Genomic DNA, 19,809 nt, shown 5'->3' with positions numbered 1-19,809 from the left:
GCCCAGGACACAGATGTTAACATCTGTGGGACTTTTTTGCTTGTTGGTTTTCAAGTTCATGAATGCACAGAATATCTCCAGGAGAGTAACGAGAAACAAGTAACAGAGATTCCTTCTGAAGAGTGGCATCGAGTGACTGGGGCAGGGCACGTGCCACTGTGCACCTTCTGAGTTTGGTCCCACTTGGGGCCCAGCTAGCGCCATCACGGGAGAATCAATGGCGAGAACCCCAAGTGGACACAATGTGGGTTGAGCCCTGGGGAATGGGTGCTCCCAACACCCTGCAAACAGCTTCTCTATCTGTGTCTTGCCTAATGCTCACACTTCAGTGAAAGGCTTTACTTTCACGAAACGTTAATAAAAAGAGTAGAGGACGAACTCAGTGTGAACCTGTTGTTCAGTTGGCAAACAGAGCTCTAGGAGGAATGTGAGCCTGACTTAAGTCGGGAACATTGCACACACTCTCTCCCCTCCTGGGGGTCTTCTAATGGCCTCCCCTCAAGGAGGCCTGCTCTGCAACCTTAGCTGTTAATACAGACCCAAACACAGCAGCCTCGCCCTTCATTCTCCTCCCAGCACTTCCCAACGCTTCACTTTTCTACTGTCTCTCTCCAGTAGGATAAAAGATTTCTGTCTGTTTTGTTCACTGTTATACCCCCACTGCCTACAGGGACAGGTATATAGTAAAAGCTCAATAAATATTTGTTGGATGAATGAACAAATAAACTGAACTTTGGCAAAGGAGGCATGAAAGTGTATCAGAGTTCGACAACAGCCTAAAGAGAATCGTTAAGATCTGGTGGCTCAGGAAGTCTGTGGCAATGACTCCTTTACCGGAGCCAGAAAGCCCATGTGACTGGCTGAAAACCCCTTTATCACAACCGAACTGCATAATGTGAACCTGGCCAAGGGCCATTTCCTTCTGTTTTAAGACTTGGGGTCTTGTTTCAAAACGCGGTGTTCCTGATGACAGTGCTCAGAGGGACTGAAAGCCCGAAGGGTGTAGGAGGCAAGTATAGCTCGGGTTCTGCAGGGCACGGTCACGGCAAACGGGCTGCTCCAGAAAGCAGTGGCCTGGGGAGCCGGGGATTAACCCGAAAGGCCTGTTTCATCTGTCATCAGCAGCCAGCTTCTCTGGTCTGTTTCTTCCCTTCGGCAAATACTTCCGTAAGTGTAATGTATGCAGAGTGCCATCAAGGTCCATCTCTCCCTCCCGCCTCTAGTTTTCAAACTCAAAGTTACAACTCCAAAATAAGAACCTGTATATCATGAACACACACTAGTTCTTACACAGTAATGATAATGATTACAAAGAGAAAGGAATTTGGCTGAATCAAAATTCGTTCCAGGATCTCCCCTCTCTTTCCTTTTAATTAAAAAAACAAAAACAAAGAATGATTGACAGCTTGTCTTATTGTCATTTGCCTCTTTCTTCTACAAGTTGAATGTATACAAAAGTTAATTTTTTTTTCAGCATTGGGTTAGCTGGATTCCTGTTAAGGTTTTACTACATAGCACCATCTCGGACATTCATGCATCATGTAGATTTGCGCCACAACTATCATCTCTGATTCCCCCCCAAACCTGACAAGCCAAGTATACCATAATCCTTCCAGAAACTCTTCTCCACCTTTTCTCCATGGTTAAGCATCTTGCTTGCTCCTATCCTTGCTTGACGGGACCCAAGCAACTGTTACCTGTCTCTTGACAGGTATCTTCAAGTATCTTTCCGTTACCCTCATTCTCCTGCATCACAGCATTCAAAGAATGAGAGAAATCTCCTCCAAAAGAAAGGGGATGGAAAACCTGAAACGGAGGCTGTTGGAGAAGGGCTGTGGCCGGTAGACAGCTCCTGGACGGACAGGTCTGGGGGGCGGAGGAGGCTCTAAAGCATGTCTTTCGCCACTGGATACGGGACATTGTGCTGGGCAGGTGCAGCTAGCTACCCCCATGTCACTCAAGGACTAAGGCACCAACCACCCACCACTCTCTGAAGCATTTGATATGCACTCTCTCCAGCAATGCTTTTATCACCCTCATTTTTTTTCCAGAGAGGAAACTCAAGCACAGAGAGGTGAGGGAGCTTGCCCAAGGCCATCCAGTTCATACACTGCAGAACCACATTCTGAGACAAAGCTTGTCTTCTTCATCTTCCCACATTCCAAGCCGAGAACACAGCAGGGGCCTCGCCTGGGGGTGAGGGCAGCCAGGGAGCAGAAAGGCTGCAGGACAAAGCTGGAACAGGGACTCTGGGGCAGAGAAGTACTGAGAAGTGAAGTGGAGGCATACTAGGATCCGGGTTCTAAAGTAGAACAGGGACTCTGCAGCAAGGCAGGCCTCAAAGGGCCTTGGGCTGGGGAGTGAGACAGTCACATCTGCATTTTACACGATCCACTCTGGCAGCAGAGTGAAAAGAAAGGACCCGAGGCTCCCCTGATCCAGGCGAGAGGGGAACTGGGGTGAAACGGGGAGGGGCAGAGGGGATACGGACCGTGACAAGGACTGCAGATATTTTTAAGAACTAGATTCTACAGGACCTGAGAGTTTCAGATTTGGGATGCATGTTGGGAAGGTCAGTTCTGAAGTTGGGACTGACAGGGTCAGTGCCCTAGCTCTGCCATCTAGCTGTTTGACCTTGAGTGGGTCATTCAAACTCTCTGTGCCTCAGTTTCTTCATCTGTCAAATAGCAATAAAAAGAACCCCTCCCTCACAGAAATGTTGTGAGGAGAAATTACACACACACACACGTAAAGCCTCTGGCCCAGTGCCCAGTATCTAGTAAACAGTAAGTATCCGCTATTATCTATATTACAGCCATCACCGCAAGGCGTCAGGAATGACCCGTGTCCCTGCTAGCAGCTCCACTCTCCGATGGGAGGGACAGAGGAGGAAAGGAGTTTTCTGTGTCTACGGGGAACAAAGGAGTAGAGGCCCGGTGCAGGTTCGAGGCTGAGGTGAAGGAGCCTGGCATCTAGCTAAGCTGGACAGGGCAGGAGGTGAAGGGGGCTGACAGCCAGCAGGAAGCAGAGGGTGAGGAAGCCTCGCAGGCTCGTGGAGTGACCTGGAGAACAAAGGTCTGGGCAAGGCCAGAGCATCGGGGCTGCCCATGACCCGGTGCTCCTGTCCAGCAGACACGCGACGGGCGCCGCCCACAGAACTTAAAATCTTCCAGCTGCCACGTTTAAAAGAAACAGGTAAAATTAAGTTTAATACCATATTTTATTTGATCCAATATATCCAAAATATTAATCAACATGCGATGAACATTAAAAAGTAAAGAAAGTTCACATTTTTTTTCCCATACTAAGTCCTTTCAAAATCTGGTGTATGTTTCCGTCTTGAATCAACTCCGACTAGCAGTTTCGCAGCACGGATACAGCACGTTCATGCTTTCTCTGCCACGTGGTACTTGCGTAGGGCTTTCTGGAGCGGTCTCCACTGCGGAGGCTCAGCCTCACTGTCCCACCAGTGCTGTCCCTGTCAGACCCTCTGTCCCGGCTTGGGCTGCAGGAAGCAGGCTGCGCCCTCTCCTTGCTTACCGCACCCACTGGTTTCACCACTCTGTTCATTTTGGTCACGCCACGGCCTATCTCCATAAAATGTAACTACAAATGCAGCAAAAGCTCCTGGCGGGCGTCTGGTTCTGAGAACTGTCCTCTTCTCAAACCACACAAGCCCTTATCAGTGTTTAAGTGAACACCCTGGGGGTGGAGGGCTGGACGTGCACCTGCCACACCTGACCAGGGACCTGCCTGCAAAGCATGAGCAAGACAAGCTCCTCTGCACCAGGCCCGCCGCACAGAGACCCTCCATCGGCGTCTCACGGCCCCCTAAGACCCACGGCTCCCTCCTAACTCCCAACTCCACGCACGGCGCACCCCACCTCTAACTCACTGGGAGCCCCAGCAGCCGCTTCTATCTGCCAGGCCCGGCAGGACGGCTCTGACCAGTTACCTCTTATCCCATCAGCCCACAGGGGCTCCTCAGTGAACTCCTCCATCTTTTAAGACTCCTGTGACCAAGGTGATAAGATGAAGAATTATCAGTGAAAAAAGACTGCAGAGCAACCTTTTAGGCCACAGCTGTTGGAAGATATCTGCAAATTCCTACACAAAGCGAGACACAGGGAGGAGGGGCCGCGGAGATCATCGAGGACTGTGGTTCCTTTAGGAGAGAAATGGAAATGACTGCTCTCAACAGATACCTACAAGCATGTCAAATGGCAGACCCTGTTTTTAAAGTTTCTGCCACAAATCACTTAAGATCAAAGTTTTCTGGTCACACAGTTCAGGCAGCATGCTCACCAGACTACTGAACACAGATGAAAACACTGTTATTCAAACGTACAGCTGAATTTTTGGAAAAGGATTTTTGTATTCCTTTTTCTAAAAATTAACAAATTAACATTGGAATTCCTTCTGTTCAACTCAGCTTTTTTTGGCCTCTTGATTTAAAAGTACACACACACACACACACACACACACACCCTTGCTCTTTATTTCCAGTTGCAATGAGACGTGCCGGCTTCTGAGGCCGCTCTTACAACGACAAGTTACAAATTAATGGTGACCCCCCTCAACGTTCTCTCAATCTTTCAAATGCCAACATCCAGAGGGGCTGCAATATATTATATATAATAACTTCTGAGGAAACCGTACGTCCCAATAAGGAGCTTTCATCATATTAAATACAATAGCTATTTATTACCTGTTTAAAAGGTGGGAAAAAATTAACGTACCAATCCCAGACTTATTTCTTCAAATTATACATTCACAGTGATTCAGTGCAGCAGATCTAAATAGCTCCCCTTCTTAAAATAAAAGGAGATACAGCTCTTCTCCTGTTTAAGGCTGTCTTCTCAGCATGCTAGCAGGCAGGACACGTGGGACCGGGCAGGAGGGTACAGGGATGGTGATCACGGGAGAGGCAGGGCTGGGCCACCCACTGTGGCCAGCATGTGTGGGTGCCATGGGGCCTGACACCTAAAGACCTTCTTGACATCTAAAATTTCAGAAACAAAACAAAACTGGATTTCCTTACGCTTACTTTTAGTTACATACGGGAATGACGGACACACCCCTCAGGGCTCAGGGTTTCTAAACTCAGGCCTCCCTCTGGGCCTGGTCGGACTATCACTTATTCCTTTTTTGAAGGCCCCCTGAGCCCTGCTCTGTACCACACACACAGGCTAAGGACTAGACACAGAAAGGTGAGGCAGACACAGCCCCTTTCCCAAGCAGCTCACAATCCAGTGAGAGCTCCTAGCCTCAACATTTTCTTTTAAAAGAGGAAAAAGGAAAAAAACTTTATTTCCATCAAAATACACGCACAACCGACTGAGCCATGAGATAGTTCTCTTTATACCTCGGTAATACCAAGAACCCCCCTAAACTGTAACAGTCAGCGAGAGGTATAAATGTTCCCACTCTACTGCCCTCCTCCACGGCACCAACCTGCCCTGAATCACAAATAGCTCTCTAGGACTATCCTTCCTAAAGCAATGGATTTGTAACCAAAAAAGGTGGGATTCTCACCTCTTTCAAGCCTAAGAACCTCACAAGCCCTCTTTGCAAGCCCGCATCACATGTGCAGTTTTATCTCCAGTCACAGGATCTTTTCATCAATGTTTCTCCCCCACTAAGCCGCAAGCCCCAGCAGCAACGGGCACCATGTTTCTTCCGCTCATCAGTGGAACCCAGGGGCCTAGCACACAACGAGACTCAATATTTATTAAAGAAACGAAGACTTGGAGAAATCTCAAAACCTCTGAGATCTTACAAGGCCCTTGCATTTAAACATTTATCCATTTATGGCTAAAATGACAAGCTATACAAAAATCTGTTTATCTGGATTTTGTTTCAAAAAATATTCATTTTGATTTCTTCTTAAAAATTACTCACTTATGATTTAGTTGGGTTATGATTTACAGTTTCTCAACATTTCTGGAGTTTACAGATCACTGATCATGGCCAGTGTTGACTCTTCTGAAAAGAACTCAGTAACTTCCTGCCTACCACCCAGGAGACAAAAAGCAGGGCACAAACCTGAAAAGTTTAGACTGTTTTGCTTCACAGAGTAAAAGTATTGTTGGCTGCTTAATAAACTTGCCTGAAGCACGCGCATATGAGAACATAGGTTTATCTGGGGCTAGGATTAATTTTACAAAGATAGGGGGAGAAAACCCAGGTCATTCTGAGAACGCCGGCAAAGTAAAAACGGAACAGACCCGAAGACTGCAACACTGAGATGCCGCCCCACTTGTATAATATGTATCAAGATAAGAAAACAAACATTAGCTCTGGGAGCAGATTCCCGGCGGGCCTGCCGGCTCCACACCGCTACAGCAGGCGCGCTCGGTCCGCACTCCAGGTGGGGACGCCCAGGTACAGGCACCCCGTCCTCCTCACCGTTTCCAGTGGCCCCGGGTCCCCCTGCCGCCCCCGCAGTGCCCCTCTCGGCGGCCCCAGACCTCGCGTAAGGTCGCGGTGACCGAGGGGTGGGGACGGGGACCCTACCTGCCAGCCTCCGGCGCTCGGGCTGCGCCAGCCTTAGGAGCTTCTGGGCCTCCGAGCGCCCGGCAGCCATGGGCCGCTGCAGCGGGTCGTGTCCGGGGGTCGCCGCGGCCGCAGGCAAGGCCGGCTCGCGCAGCCAAGTCTCGCCCCCGCCCCGCGCGACCGCCGCTGGGCCGCCGGGGAGCGCGGCGCGCGGGAGCCGGGGGACGCCGGACCCGGCGAGCGCCCCGCACTTGGAGGGTCCGGAGGGCCGCGCCCACAGCGCCAGGAGCCGCGCCAGGCCCGCGCCGCCCGCGGGGCTGCTGGGACCCCCGCCCGGGCAGCGGCCCGCCCGGCACCGCGGGCCTCGCGCGGCTTCGCCACCCTCGAGGAGCGCCGGCCCCGCGTCCCCAAGCCGCGCCGGCGCCAGGCGCGTCGGCGGCGGCCGGGTCCCGGGGGCGCGGGCGGCTGGGCCCCGCCTCAGGAGCAGCCGCAGCGGCCAGGCCTGGGGGCCGCGCATGGCGCCGCGTCCGAAACTTGCGCCTCGGTCCGCAGCCTCTCCTGTGCTCGCCGCCGCCGCTCGCCGGCTTGGACCACCGCCCCGGCGACCGCCCCATCCCGGCCCGCGCGGCCCCGCCCCGGGGCGGCGAGTCCGTCCCCGACCACCCTCGGGCGCCCCGGCCCGCAGCGCCCCCCACCGGGCGGCCCAGCGACGGGCGCGCCGCCGGAGCCGCGGTGACTGAGGCGGAAGAAAGCGCCGCGCGCCGCTGCGCCTGCGCACTGCCGCGCGGGGGAGCAGTTTCGCCCTCCTCTGCCCCTCCGGAAGAACCTGGGAGCGGCGCGGGCCCTTTCTCACGCCCGCGCACGGCGGAGCGCGCAGGCGCGATCGCACGGGCCCGGCGCCGGAAAGATGCCGGTGGACAGCGTGCTGGGGCAGTGCGCGGGCTTGGGGACCGCTGTGCGGGACGGGCTTGGCGGTGAGTGAAACTTGGGTCTCTGAGAGGGAAGGGGTCATCTCATAACGTGGACAGACGTGCGGGAGCGGACGTGGCCCGGGCGCGCCGGCCGCTCCGAGTAAGGCCAGGCAGAACGCGCAGTGTTTTAATACCCGGGCGCGGAAAGGCGGAAGGGAGGGTCCAAACCCACCGGGATGCGGAGACTTCACGGCAGGGCGTCTGTACCCCGGAGCCTGGTCCTTATCTAAGAGTCGTGGTTCCGGAAGGTGGATAGCTTTTTGTTGACTCGTCAGTATTTTAAAGGCCGGGACTCGGGTGAGGCCAGTGAGAGGCAATTGCCTCAGTTACAGTATTTATGGATTCGAAAAAAAAAAAGTCAATAATCAAGGTAAATATTTTAGTTAAAAATTTTTTGAAGGCCAAAATTAATGCAAAAAAACCCATAATGAACAATATATCAAAACTTCAAATTCAGGATCTGCCCCTGCACTTGTACGAGCCCACCTGTCTCTCCTCACCTTGATCCCAGCCCTGGAAGCTTCATTTCCAAAATCAAGCAGTTAGCAGCTTTGTTTGCCAATTTGTTTAATTTTTTTGCGTTAAAATACCGTTTATATTGATTACTGGGGCTATTTAGGGTTCCCCTAAATTTTGCCCCTAGGAGAGTGCCTCACTTACCTCCCCCTACTTGGGGCCCTGGTAGATAAGGAATGTAGGACTTTTGAGGACAAGTACCCATAATGGAAAGATAATGGGGGATTAAATCGCACCCTAAATGCCCCTGTGAAGACGGCAGGAAGCATGCCACCCTCTAAATTCCAACCTCTGAGAGCCAGGGGGGCATGGAGTCCCCCCAGGTTAACTTAGGTCAGCCTCTCCCTGGTGTCTACGTTCTAGAATGCAAGCTGTGATTGAAGCTGACGCTGCTGATTTATGAGTAGGTATGTCCTACTCGGAGAGATTTTGTTAGGTGACTTCTGAAAACAAGGGAGATACAGTGCCTCATACCCCACATCATGTCAGAGAGTGACCTTCTCCCAATTGGAGAAAAAGTGACAATTTTAACTCAAATCTAATCTTCCTCTTCTTTTCTGTTTCCTACTTTGCAGAAAACTGCTGCTGCTGCTTGCTGGGGAAGGCAGGACTGGCCTTTGTTTTCTGCCTTCCCTGGAATGAAGTCCGCCAGGCCTTTTCAGCCAGCAATCTCTGGGGCCTGGAGTCAAAAGAAAAATACCTGAAGTGTAGCTGATGAAAAAAACAAAACTCTCTGTGTTGCTTGCACTTCTAACAATCAGTCAGTTGATAATCTGAAAATTATTCTTGACAAAACTGTCATGCTTAAAAAAAACAAAACAAAAAAACCCCACCCAGCTATCATATGATATTCAAGGCAAGAATTTTTTTATTTACTAGCAAAGAATCTAAAGAAAACGTCCATGGCTCTTTAAAAAAAATACAGCGGGGGAATGGAGCAGGGAATAATAATTGGCTGAAGGCTAATCTGGACTTATATAGTCATCACACCAAAAAAAAAAAAAGTGTGGCCTGCTCTAAATATATATATTCAATATATATTGGCAATTATATATACATATGTATATATATTCCCATTTTAAAATAAGGATAACTTCTCACTGCCTTTTTAGAAGTTAGGATAAAATTCCTTGGCCACTGAAAAGGGCAAGAAATGCTCTAAGGTGAGTTTGGGAAAGAAGGAAAAAAACCACTTAGATGTGAGTGGATTAGTAGTACAAAATTCCTCAGGAAAGCAAGGAAAGGCTGCACATTAATTCTGAGACAACAAGAAGTTCAGATGCTACCCACAGCGAGACAGAAAGGGCTCTCGGCAGAGGGGTGACTGAACCAAGTAGTGAAATCTGGCCCTTGGTGAATAGATGCTTAATAGGTTAGGCGGCCAATAGGTGTCGAATTCAAAAAGGATGTCTTTTGGCTGAAACTTGAGATCAGTAGAGACTACTTCAGGAACAGCTCCACGTGTGGGTCCTTGTCGCTCTCAAAGGGCGACAAGGTGGACAGCAGGAGGGGGTCCCCCTTGGAGCACAATAGCACGGGAAGCAGACAGAATGCAGTCTGATCTGTGATCTAATGGGGGATCATTTGACCCTTCTTAGTCCATTTCTTTTTCTCTGCAGCTTGCAGCTCGTCCTGTCAGGGACGGGGTGGCAGGGTGATGGCTGAAGGTGGAGCATGCAGTTCAGTGAATCACAAACGAAAGGACTAGAATCCACGTGGGGCAGAAGTGCTTTGTAAGTTCCTCTGAAATTAAGCTTTTGGTAAGTCATACACACTGTGTGCTTACAGCAAATGCCGATATGGCTCAGGCAGGCTGAATGCAATGTATGTAGAAGGTGTCGGCCTCTTTGGCTTTTACCTTGTCTCTCTCACCTTCTTCCAAAAGATTCTAGAGAAAGGTTGTTATGGGTTAAATTGTGTCCCTCCAAAAAAGGTATGTTGAAATCCTAAACCCCAGTACTTCAGAATGGGATCTTACTTGGAAATAGAGTTATTGCAGATATAGTTCAGATGAGGTCATTTTGGAGATGGAGTAGGGTGTCCTTATAAGAAGGTGGCCATGTGAAGACAGAGACACACGGGGAAAAGCCACGTGATGACAAAGGCAGAGATGGCAGTTATACAGCTGCAAGCCAAGGAACACCAAAGATGGCCAACAAATCACCAGAAACTGCCAACAGGCAAGGAGGGATTCTCCTACAAGTTTCAAAGGGAGCATGGCCCTCCAAAACCTTGATTTCAGAATTCTACCCTCTAGAACCATGAGACAATAATTTGTTTTAAGCCACCCAGTTTGTTTTTGTTTTATTAAGGTAGCTCTAGGAAAGTAGTACAAAGGTCAGTATCTCGTCTGATACTGCAACACATGCTCACTATTTGTCCACTTACTCATGTTTGGCCAAAAAAGCAACTGAGTTATTCAGGCTACTTTATTTATTTATTTTTAAAAAATATTTATTTATTTATTTGGTTGCACTGGGTCTTAGTTGTGGCACGTGGGCTCCTTAGTTGTGGCATGCAAACTTAGTTGCGGCATGCATGTGGGATCTAGTTCCCTGACAATGGATGGAACCCGGGCCCCCCAGCATTGGGAGAACAGAGTCCTAACCACTGCGCCACCAGGGAAGTCCCTATTCAGGCTACTTTAAATAGTCAGTTTGCAGATCACATCTGGTACAATGCTTAACTTCATTTTACCAAAAAGTATGCTGAGCAGCTGTCCAGATTTCAGGCTACACAGAGAACCTTGCATGATCTAATGAAATGTAGCTTGGGACTGTTCCACAAAAGACAGCATAAATGAAACTAGACAGTGCACCTGATTCTATGCTCTTTATAACGTTTAGGTATGGTATTTTTTCTTAGGTTAAGAGGCTGAGGTTGTACCCAGATATATAGAAAAAGTACCCATACTCTATTACTTTTCTCATTCAGTTCTAGTTTCACCTCATGCTTAAAGATGCAAGGTTGACTGCAGGGTATATGATAACTATACTTTTCAATCCAAAATATAAGATCTTAACACCATCATTCCCATTCCAATTTGTAGATTTCTAACTATAAAATTAGGTGCAGACCTAATAGAAAAATGGGCAAAGAAAATGAACAGGCACTTCACCCAAAAGGAAATTCAAATGGCTCAGACATATTAAAAAAAAAGAAAAAAAAAAAGATGTTCTATCTAATTTATAATGAGACACGAAAATTAAAATGACAAGCAGATACCCTATTCCTTTAACAATTTAGTGACGATCAAAAAGTTCAACTATATTGTATTGATGAGAGTGAGGTATAAAAATAGGCAAGGCTGATGTAAATTGCCGCAGTAGTTCTGGAAAGCTCTTATATCTATTAAAAATTTAAATGCATATATCCTTTGATCCTGCAAACACCCCTAGGATTTTAAAAAATAGACTTTATTTTCCTAGAGCAGTTTTATGTTCACAGCAAAATTGAGTGGAAAATACAGAGAGTTCCCATGGACCCCTTTTCCCACACACAGCACAGCCCCCTAACCACCACACCCCCACCAGACAGGACACTTGTTACAGTGGATGAACCTACACTGATGCGTCATCATCACCCAGAGCCCATAGCATACGTTAGGGTTCGCTCTTGCTGCTGTACGTGCTATGGATTTTAACAAGTGTATAATGACATGTATCCACCGTAATAGTATCATAGAGAGTATTTTCAGTGCTCTGAAGATCCCCTGTGCTTTGCCTATTCATCCCTCCCTCCCCCCAACCCCCTACAACCACTGATCTTTTTACTGTCTCCATAGTTTTGCCTTTTCCGGAATTCCATATAATATAGTTGGAATCATACAGCATGTAGCATTTCAGATTATCTTCTTTCACTTATAGTATACATTTAAGTTTCCTCCATGACTTTTCATGGCTTGATAGTTCATTTCTTTTTATTATTGACTAATATTCCATTGCCTGGATGTACCACAGTTTATTAATCTATTCACCTAGTGAAGGACATCTTGGTTGCTTCCCAATTTTGACAATTATGAATAAAGCTGCTATAAACTTCTGTGGGCAGTTTTTTTGTGGATGTAAGTTTTCAACTCCTTTGGGTAAACACAAAGGAGCACCACTGTTGGATCATACCATAAGAGTATGTTTAGTTTTGTAAGAAACTGCCAAACTTCCTTCCAAGGTGTCTGTATATTTTGCGTTCCCACCAACAATGAATGGGAGTTCCTGTTGCTCCACATCCTCGTCAGCATTTGGTGTTGTCAGTGTTTTGGATTTTAGCCATTCTAATAGGTGTGTCACTTCTAGGAATTTAGGCTATATATATACTCCCACATGTGTGGAATGATAAATATGTACCAAATATTTATTACAGTATTGTTTATAATAGCAAGACTGTAAATTACAGTCCAGCATTAGGGCATTGGTTAAATAAATTGAGGTACATTCATGCAATGGAAGACCATGCAATCTTCAAAAAAATGAGGCAGCTCTACATGCGCCAATTTGGAACCATACCCTAGATGTACAATGAAAACAGCAAGGTGCAGGGCTGCATGTATAATATAGTGTATTTGTGTAAAAAATAAAAAATATAAATACACTGACAGGCACTAATATTCATATATTCATAGAATATATTTGGAAGGATACACAAGGAACAGTGGTTGCCTCTGGGGAGAAGTAAATGGGGTATAAGGGTAGGTGTCCTTCTGTAACTTTTGGATTTTTCACCATTATTCAAAAATCAGTTAAAACTATTGACTAACAACTAAGAAAACAAAGATAAGAAAAAAAAGGAAGAAGAAATTTTTTGAGATAGCAAAAGATTATCTAAAAACAAAATATGAGGGAGTTCCCTGGTGGTCTAGTGGTTAGGATTTGGTGCTTTCACTTCCGTGGCCAGGGTTCAGTCCCTGGTTGAGGAACTGAGATCCCGCAAGCCATGTGGTGTGGCCATAAATAAATAAATAAAAATAAAATACCAATCTCCATCATTGTCTATAAAAATAGATAAAGAACCGGCAGCCACTTGAGAAAATTGACAGAGAATGGTCAATTCTGAGACATATTGTGGTAGATTAGACCTTAAAGATACAGAAGAAATTCTCAAAACCTCCAGGCAAAAGGATTAAATAACTTGCAAGGGCAAGAGAACTAGACAGCATTCAGACTTCAGACTTCTCCAAAGTAGCACACAAAGTAAGGCAACCATGGAGCAGCAATGAAAAGAAAAGTATGAACTAAAGATTTTAGTCTGTATTAGTTGCCTAGGGCTATCATAACAAATTACCAAACTTGGTGGCTTAAAACAATGGACATTTATTTTCTCAGAGTTCTGGAGGCCAGAAGTCTGAAATCAAGGTGTTGGCAGAATTGGTTTGTTCTGGTGGCTCTGAGGGATAATCTGTTGTTCCATGCCTCACTCCTAGCTGCCAGTGGGTGCCAGCAACTCTCGACATTCTTGGCTTGTAGCTGCATAACTGCAATCTCTGTCTCTGTCTTCACATGGTCTTCCCCTCTGTGTCTCTGTTTAAAATCTCACCCTCTTTTCTCTAGAAGGAAACCAGTCATTGCATTTCAGGTCCATCCTAAATCCAGGATACTCTCATCCCAAGATTTGCAGATAATTATATCTGCAAAAACCCAATTTCCAAGTAAGTTGATGCACAGGTACCAGGGGTTAGGACTTGAATATCTCTCTCTTTTTTAAAAAATGTTAATTTATTTATTTGGCTGTACCAGGTCTTAGTTGCAGCACACGGGATCTTTAGTTGTGGCATGTGAACTCTTTAGTTGCCAGGGATCAAACCTGGGCCCCCTGCATTGAGAGGGCAGAGTCTTAGTCACTGGACCACCAGGGAAGTCCCTTGAACATCTCTCTTTGTGGGACAATATTCAACCCACTATATTCTCCTTCAAGTATCAAGACTATAGAAAAATTGATTTGACCATGCAAAAGCTTGGGAAAAACAGAGTTTATGAGCCCCACTTGAAGAGTCTGTTAGAGGATGAACTTCAACTAAGTGATGTTGGGGAAAACTTTTATAAAGTCAGTACAGTATTGATACTGATTCCTGTTTAAAATAATACAGAAACAATTACAGACTGATGTCACTTAATGATTATCAAGGCTAAGATACTTTATTATTTGTTAGGGCTGCCTGAACAAAATATTACAGACTGAGTGGCTTAAACAGCAGAAATTTATTTTCTCACAGTCCTGGAGGCTGAAAGTCCAAGATAAGGTGACAGCAGGTTTTGTTTCTTCTGAGGCCTCTCTCCTTGGCTTGCAGATGGCCACCTTCTCCTTGAGTCTGCACACGGCCTTTCTTTTGTATGCATGCCTGTCTTGGTCCAAATGTCTTCTTATAAGAAAAGCAGTCACATTGGATTAAGACCCACCCTAAAGACCTCATTTTAACTTAATTACCTCTTTAAAGACCCTATCTCCAAACACAGTCACATTCTGAGGTACTGTAGCTTAGGACTTCAACATTTTAGGTAGACACAATTCAGCAGACAGATACTAAACAAAATATTAGTAAACAGAATCTACCACCACAATAAGGAAATAATGCATCATGTCCAAATACAATTTAATCCTAAAATACAAGGTTGGTTCAATATTTGGAAATTCATTAATATAGTAAATTGACCGTTGAATAACATGCAGGTTAGGGGCACCGACCCTCTGTGCAGTTAAAAAATCCAAGAATAATTTATAGTTGGCCCTTGATATACACAGTTTCTCCGTTATCTGAAGATCCTCTGTATCCCCAGCTCTACATTTGAGGATTCAACCAATCGTGGATTGTGCAGTACTATAGTTATTTACTATTGAAAAAAATTTGAGTGTAAGTGGACCCACACAGTTCAAACCCATGTTGTTCAAGGGTCAACTGTATATACGATATTAACAGATTTAAGGAGGAAAATAATATCATCTCCCTAGATTTTGAAAAGTCATTGACAAAATTCAACTCTTATTCCTATTCATATGTATATCATATATCTTAGCTCTAAACCACCATCTACTTAGAGGGGAAATACTAGAGGCATTTCTCTTAAGATCAGGAACAGGAAAGGATGCCCATTATGTACGTCACTACTTAACATTGTATTGATACTAGAGGTATTAACCAATGCTGATTATAAAAGGAGACAGGAGAATTGGTAAAAAAAAAAAAAAAAAAAAAAAAAGTAAAATATCTCTCTTGCAGATGATATGATAGTAACCCTCAATAACCTCAAAGAATCAAAATTAAAGCTGACTCAACAAAAAGTTTCATTAAGATAGCAAAATATTGTACAATATCAGCATACAAAAAATAAGAGGGACTTCCCTGGTGGCGCAGTGGTTAAGAATCCACCTGCCAGTGCAGGGAACACGGGTTCAAGCCCTGGTCCGGGAAGATCCCACATGCCATGGAACAACTAAGCCTGGGCACCACAACTACTGAGCCTGCGCTCTAAAGCCTACGAGCCACAACTGCTGAGCCCTTGTGCCACGACTGCTGAAGCGCGCGTGCCTAGAGCCCATGCTCTGCAACAAGAGAAAACACCACAATGAGAAACCCGCGCACCGCAACGAAGAGTAGCCCCCGCTTGCCGCAACTGGAGAAAGCCCGCGCGCAGCAACAAAGACCCAACGCAGCCAAAAATAAATAAATGAAAGAAATAAATTTCTTAAAAGAAAAATAAGAGGCTTCAGATACACAATTGCCATTTAGACAATATAATACAGAAAATGTATTTAGGAATAAACATAAAAACAAATGTGCAAAATTTATATGAGGATACTTTGCAACACTTCTAAAAGATACAACAATGAATTTTAAACAAATGGAAAAACATCCATTGTTCTTAGATAGAACATCTCAGTATCATAAGCACATTAGTTCTCTGTAAGTTAATTTATGAATTTAATATGACCTCAATAAAAATACCAATAAATCTTTTCTAGGACCCAATCAATTTGATACTGAAGTTCATGTAGAAAAATAAACATACAACTAGGAAAACATGGCCAAAATATATGAAAAAGTATTGATCTTACCTAGTAATTAAGTGCTAATTAAAGCCATGAGATACCAGTCTCTGCCTACTAAATTAACCAGTTGCATTAACCAGTATATTAAATGAACCAAGATATTTAAAACAACAAGTATTTACTGTATAGCACAGGGAACTATATTCAGTATCTTGCAATAACCAATAATGGAAAAGAATCTGAAAAAGAACATTTATATATATAATGTTTTAATGTTTTCAATTTTTAATGTTTTAAAATTTTAGAATTTAAAAAATTTTTTTAATTTAAAATTTTTTTTCTTTTTCTTTAACATCTTTATTGGAGTATAATTGCTTTACAATGGTGTGTTAGTTTCTGCTTTATAACAAAGTGAATCAGTTATACATATACATATGTCCCTATATCTCTTCCCTATTGCATCTCCCTCCCTCCCACCCTCCCTATCCCACCCCTCTAGGTGGTCACAAAGCACCGAGCTGATCTCCCTGTGCTATGCGGTTGCTTCCCACTAGCTAGCTATTGTACGTTTGGTAGTGTATATATGTCCATGACACTCTCTCACTTTGTCCCAGCTTACCCTTCCCCCTCCCCGTATCCTCAAGTCCATTCTCTAGTAGGTCTGCATCTTTAGTCCCGTCATGCCCCTAGGTTCTTCGTGACCATTTTTTGTTTTTGTTTTTGTTTTTAGATTCCATATATATGTGTTAGCATATGGTATTTGTTTTTCTCTTTCTGACTTACTTCACTCTGTATGACAGTCTCTAGGTCCATCCACCTCACTACAAATAACTCAGTTTCGTTCCTTTTTATGGCTGAGAAATGTTCCATTGTATACATATGCCACATCTTTTTTTTTGTTTTTGTTTTTTATTATTATTTTTTTAACATCTTTATTGGAATATAATTGCTTTACAATGGTGTGTTACTTTCTGCTTTATAACAAAGTGAATCAGTTATACGTATACATATGTTCCCATATCTCTTCCCTCTTGCATCTCCCTCCCTCCCACCCTCCCTATCCCACCCCTCTAGGTGGTCACAAAGCACCAAGCTGATCTCCCTGTGCTATGCGGCTGCTTCCGACTAGCTATCTATTTTACGTTTGGTAGTGTATATATGTCCATGCCACTCTCTCACTTTGTCCCAGCTTACCCTTCCCCCTCCCCATATCCTCAAGTCCATTCTCTAGTAGGTCTGTGTCTTTATTCCCATCTTACCACTAGGTTCTTCATGATCTTTTTTTTTTTCCTTAGATTCCATATATATGTGTTAGCATACGGTATTTGTTTTTCTCTTTCTGACTTACTTCACTCTGTATGACAGACTCTAACTCCATCCACCTCACTACAAATAACTCAGTTTCGTTTCTTTTTATGGCTGAGTAATATTCCATTGTATATATGTGCCACATCTTCTTTATCCATTCATCCAATGATGGACACTTAGGTTGCTTCCATGTCCTGGCTATTGTAAATAGAGCTGCAAGGAACATTTTGGTACATGACTCTTTTTGAATTATGGTTTTCTCAGGGTATATGCCCAGTAGTGGGATTGCTGGGTCGTATGGTAGTTCTATTTTTAGTTTTTTAAGGAACCTCCATACTGTTCTCCATAGTGGCTGTATCAATTTACATTCCCACCAACAGTGCAAGAGGGTTCCCTTTTCTCCACACCCTCTCCAGCATTTATTGTTTGCAGATTTTCTGATGATGGCCATTCTGACCGGTGTGAGGTGATACCGCAATGTAGTTTTGATTTCCATTTCTCTAATGATTAGTGATGTTGAGCATTTTTTCATGTGTTTGTTGGCAATCTGTATATCTTCTTTGGAGAAATGTCTATTTAGGTCTTCTGCCCATTTTTTGATTCAGTTGTTTGTTTTTTTGTTATTGAGCTGCATGAGCTGCTTGTAAATCTTGGAGATTGATCCTTTGTCAGTTGCTTCATTTGCAAATATTTTCTCCCATTCTGAGGGTTGTCTTTTGGTCTTGTTTATGGTTTCCTTTGCTGTGCAAAAGCTTTTAAGTTTCATTAGGTCCCATTTGTTTATTTTTGTTTTTATTTCCATTTCTCTAGGAGGTGGGTCAAAAAGGGTCTTGCTGTGATTTATGTCACAGAGTGTTCTGCCTATGTTTTCCTCTAAGAGTTTGATGCTGTCTGGCCTTACATTTAGGTCTTTAATCCATTTTGAGTTTATTTTTGTGTATGGTGTTAGGGAGTGTTCTAATTTCATTCTTTTACATGTAGCGGTCCAGTTTTCCCAGCACCACTTATTGAAGAGGTTGTCTTTTCTCCACTGTATATTCTTGTCTCCTTTATCAAAGATAAGGTGACCATATGTGCATGGGTTTATCTCTGGGCTTTCTATCCTGTTCCATTGATCTCTATTTCTGTTTCTGTGCCAGTTCCATACTGTCTTGATTACTGTAGCTTTGTAGTATAGTCTGAAGTCAGGGAGCCTGATTCCTCCAGCTCCATTTTTCTTTCTCAAGATTGCTTTGGCTATTTGGGGTCTTTTGTGTTTCCATACAAGTTGTGAAATTTTTTGTTCTAGTTCTGTGAAAAATGCCAGTGGTAGTTTGATAGGGATTGCATTGAATGTGTAGATTGCTTTGGGTAGTAGAGTCATTTTAGCAATGTTGCTTCTTCCAATCCAAGAACATGGTATATCTCTCCATCTATTTGTATCATCTTTAATTTCTTTCATCAGTGTCTTATAATTTTCTGCATACAGGTCTTTGGTCTCCTTAGGTAGGTTTATTCCTAGATATTTTATTCTTTTTGTTGCAGTGGTAAATGGGAGTGTTTTCTTAATTTCACTTTCAGATTTTTCATCATTAGTGTATATGAATGCAAGAGATTTCTGTGCATTAATTTTGTATCCTGCTACTTTACCAAATTCATTGATTAGCTCTAGTAGTTTTCTGGTAGCATCTTTAGGATTCTCTATGTATAGTATCATGTCATCTGCAAACAGTGACAGCTTTACTTCTTTTCCAATTTGGATTCCTTTTATTTCTTTTTCTTCTCTGATTGCTGTGGCTAAAACTTCCAAAACTATGTTGAATAATAGTGGTGAGAGTGGGCAACCTTGTTTTGTTCCTGATCTTAGTGGAAATGGTTTCAGTTTTTCACCATTGAGGACGATGTTGGCTGTGGGTTTGTCATATATGGCGTTTATTATGTTGAGGAAAGTTCCCTCTGTGCCTACTTTCTGGAGGGTTTTTATCATAAATAGGTGTTGAATTTTGTCAAAAGCTTTCTCTGCATCTATTGAGATGATCATATGGTTTTTCTCCTTCAATTTGTTAATATGGTGTATCACATTGATTGATTTGCGTCTATTGAAGAAGCCTTGCATTCCTGGGATAAACCCCCCTTGATCATAGTGTATGATCCTTTTAATGTGCTGTTGGATTCTGTTTGCTAGTATTTTGTTGAGGATTTTTGCATCTATGTTTATCAGTGATATTAGCCTGTAGTTTTCTTTCTTTGTGACATCTTTGTCTGGTTTTGGTATCAGAGTGATGGTGGCCTCGTAGAATGAGTTTGGGTGTGTTCCTCCCTCTGCTATATTTTGGAAGAGTTTGAGAAGGATAGGTGTTAGCTCTTCTCTAAATGTTTGATAGAATTCGCCTGTGAAGCCATCTGGTCCTGGGCTTTTGTTCGTTGGAAGATTTTTAATCACAGCTTCAATTTCAGTGCTTGTTATTGGTCTGTTCATATTTTCTATTTCTTCCTGGTTCAGTCTCAGAAGGTTGTGCATTTCTAAGAATTTGTCCATTTCTTCCAGGTTGTCCATTTTATT

The 19,809-nt window shown here is 44.2% G+C and overlaps 1 protein-coding gene and 2 long non-coding RNA genes across 7 annotated transcripts in view; 1 reads left to right on the top strand and 2 right to left on the bottom strand.

Annotated features, from left to right (window-relative positions):
- Positions 1-7,642, bottom strand: part of ABCB10 (ATP binding cassette subfamily B member 10) — a 33,528-nt gene extending 25,886 nt beyond the window's left edge. For all 4 annotated transcript variants that reach the window (XM_082407063.1, XM_082407064.1, XM_082407065.1 and 1 more), the window contains exon 1: positions 6,517-7,642. In XM_082407063.1, the coding sequence (XP_082263189.1) occupies positions 6,517-7,507 (991 nt within the window). In that variant the 5' untranslated portion in view covers positions 7,508-7,642. The remainder of the gene's footprint in view (positions 1-6,516) is intronic.
- On the bottom strand, positions 3,202-6,503 carry LOC309635594. The gene is made up of 2 exons (XR_014248924.1): positions 5,536-6,503; positions 3,202-5,002 (listed from the first exon to the last, which is right to left on the bottom strand). It is a non-coding gene; the product is annotated as an uncharacterized lncRNA (long non-coding RNA).
- LOC309635592 lies at positions 7,358-15,180 on the top strand. 2 transcript variants are annotated; one of them, XR_014248922.1, is made up of 2 exons: positions 7,358-7,469; positions 8,558-15,180. It is a non-coding gene; the product is annotated as an uncharacterized lncRNA (long non-coding RNA). The 2 variants fall into 2 exon arrangements; XR_014248923.1 differs by lacking the exon at positions 7,358-7,469 and adding an exon at positions 7,721-7,836.
- Positions 15,181-19,809: the final 4,629 nt, after the last annotated feature.

The sequence above is a fragment of the Balaenoptera borealis genome, assembly GCF_965194805.1.
Source record: "Balaenoptera borealis genome assembly, chromosome: 10".
NCBI lineage: Eukaryota > Metazoa > Chordata > Mammalia > Artiodactyla > Balaenopteridae > Balaenoptera > Balaenoptera borealis.
This window is presented reverse-complemented; position numbering and strand designations above follow the sequence as displayed.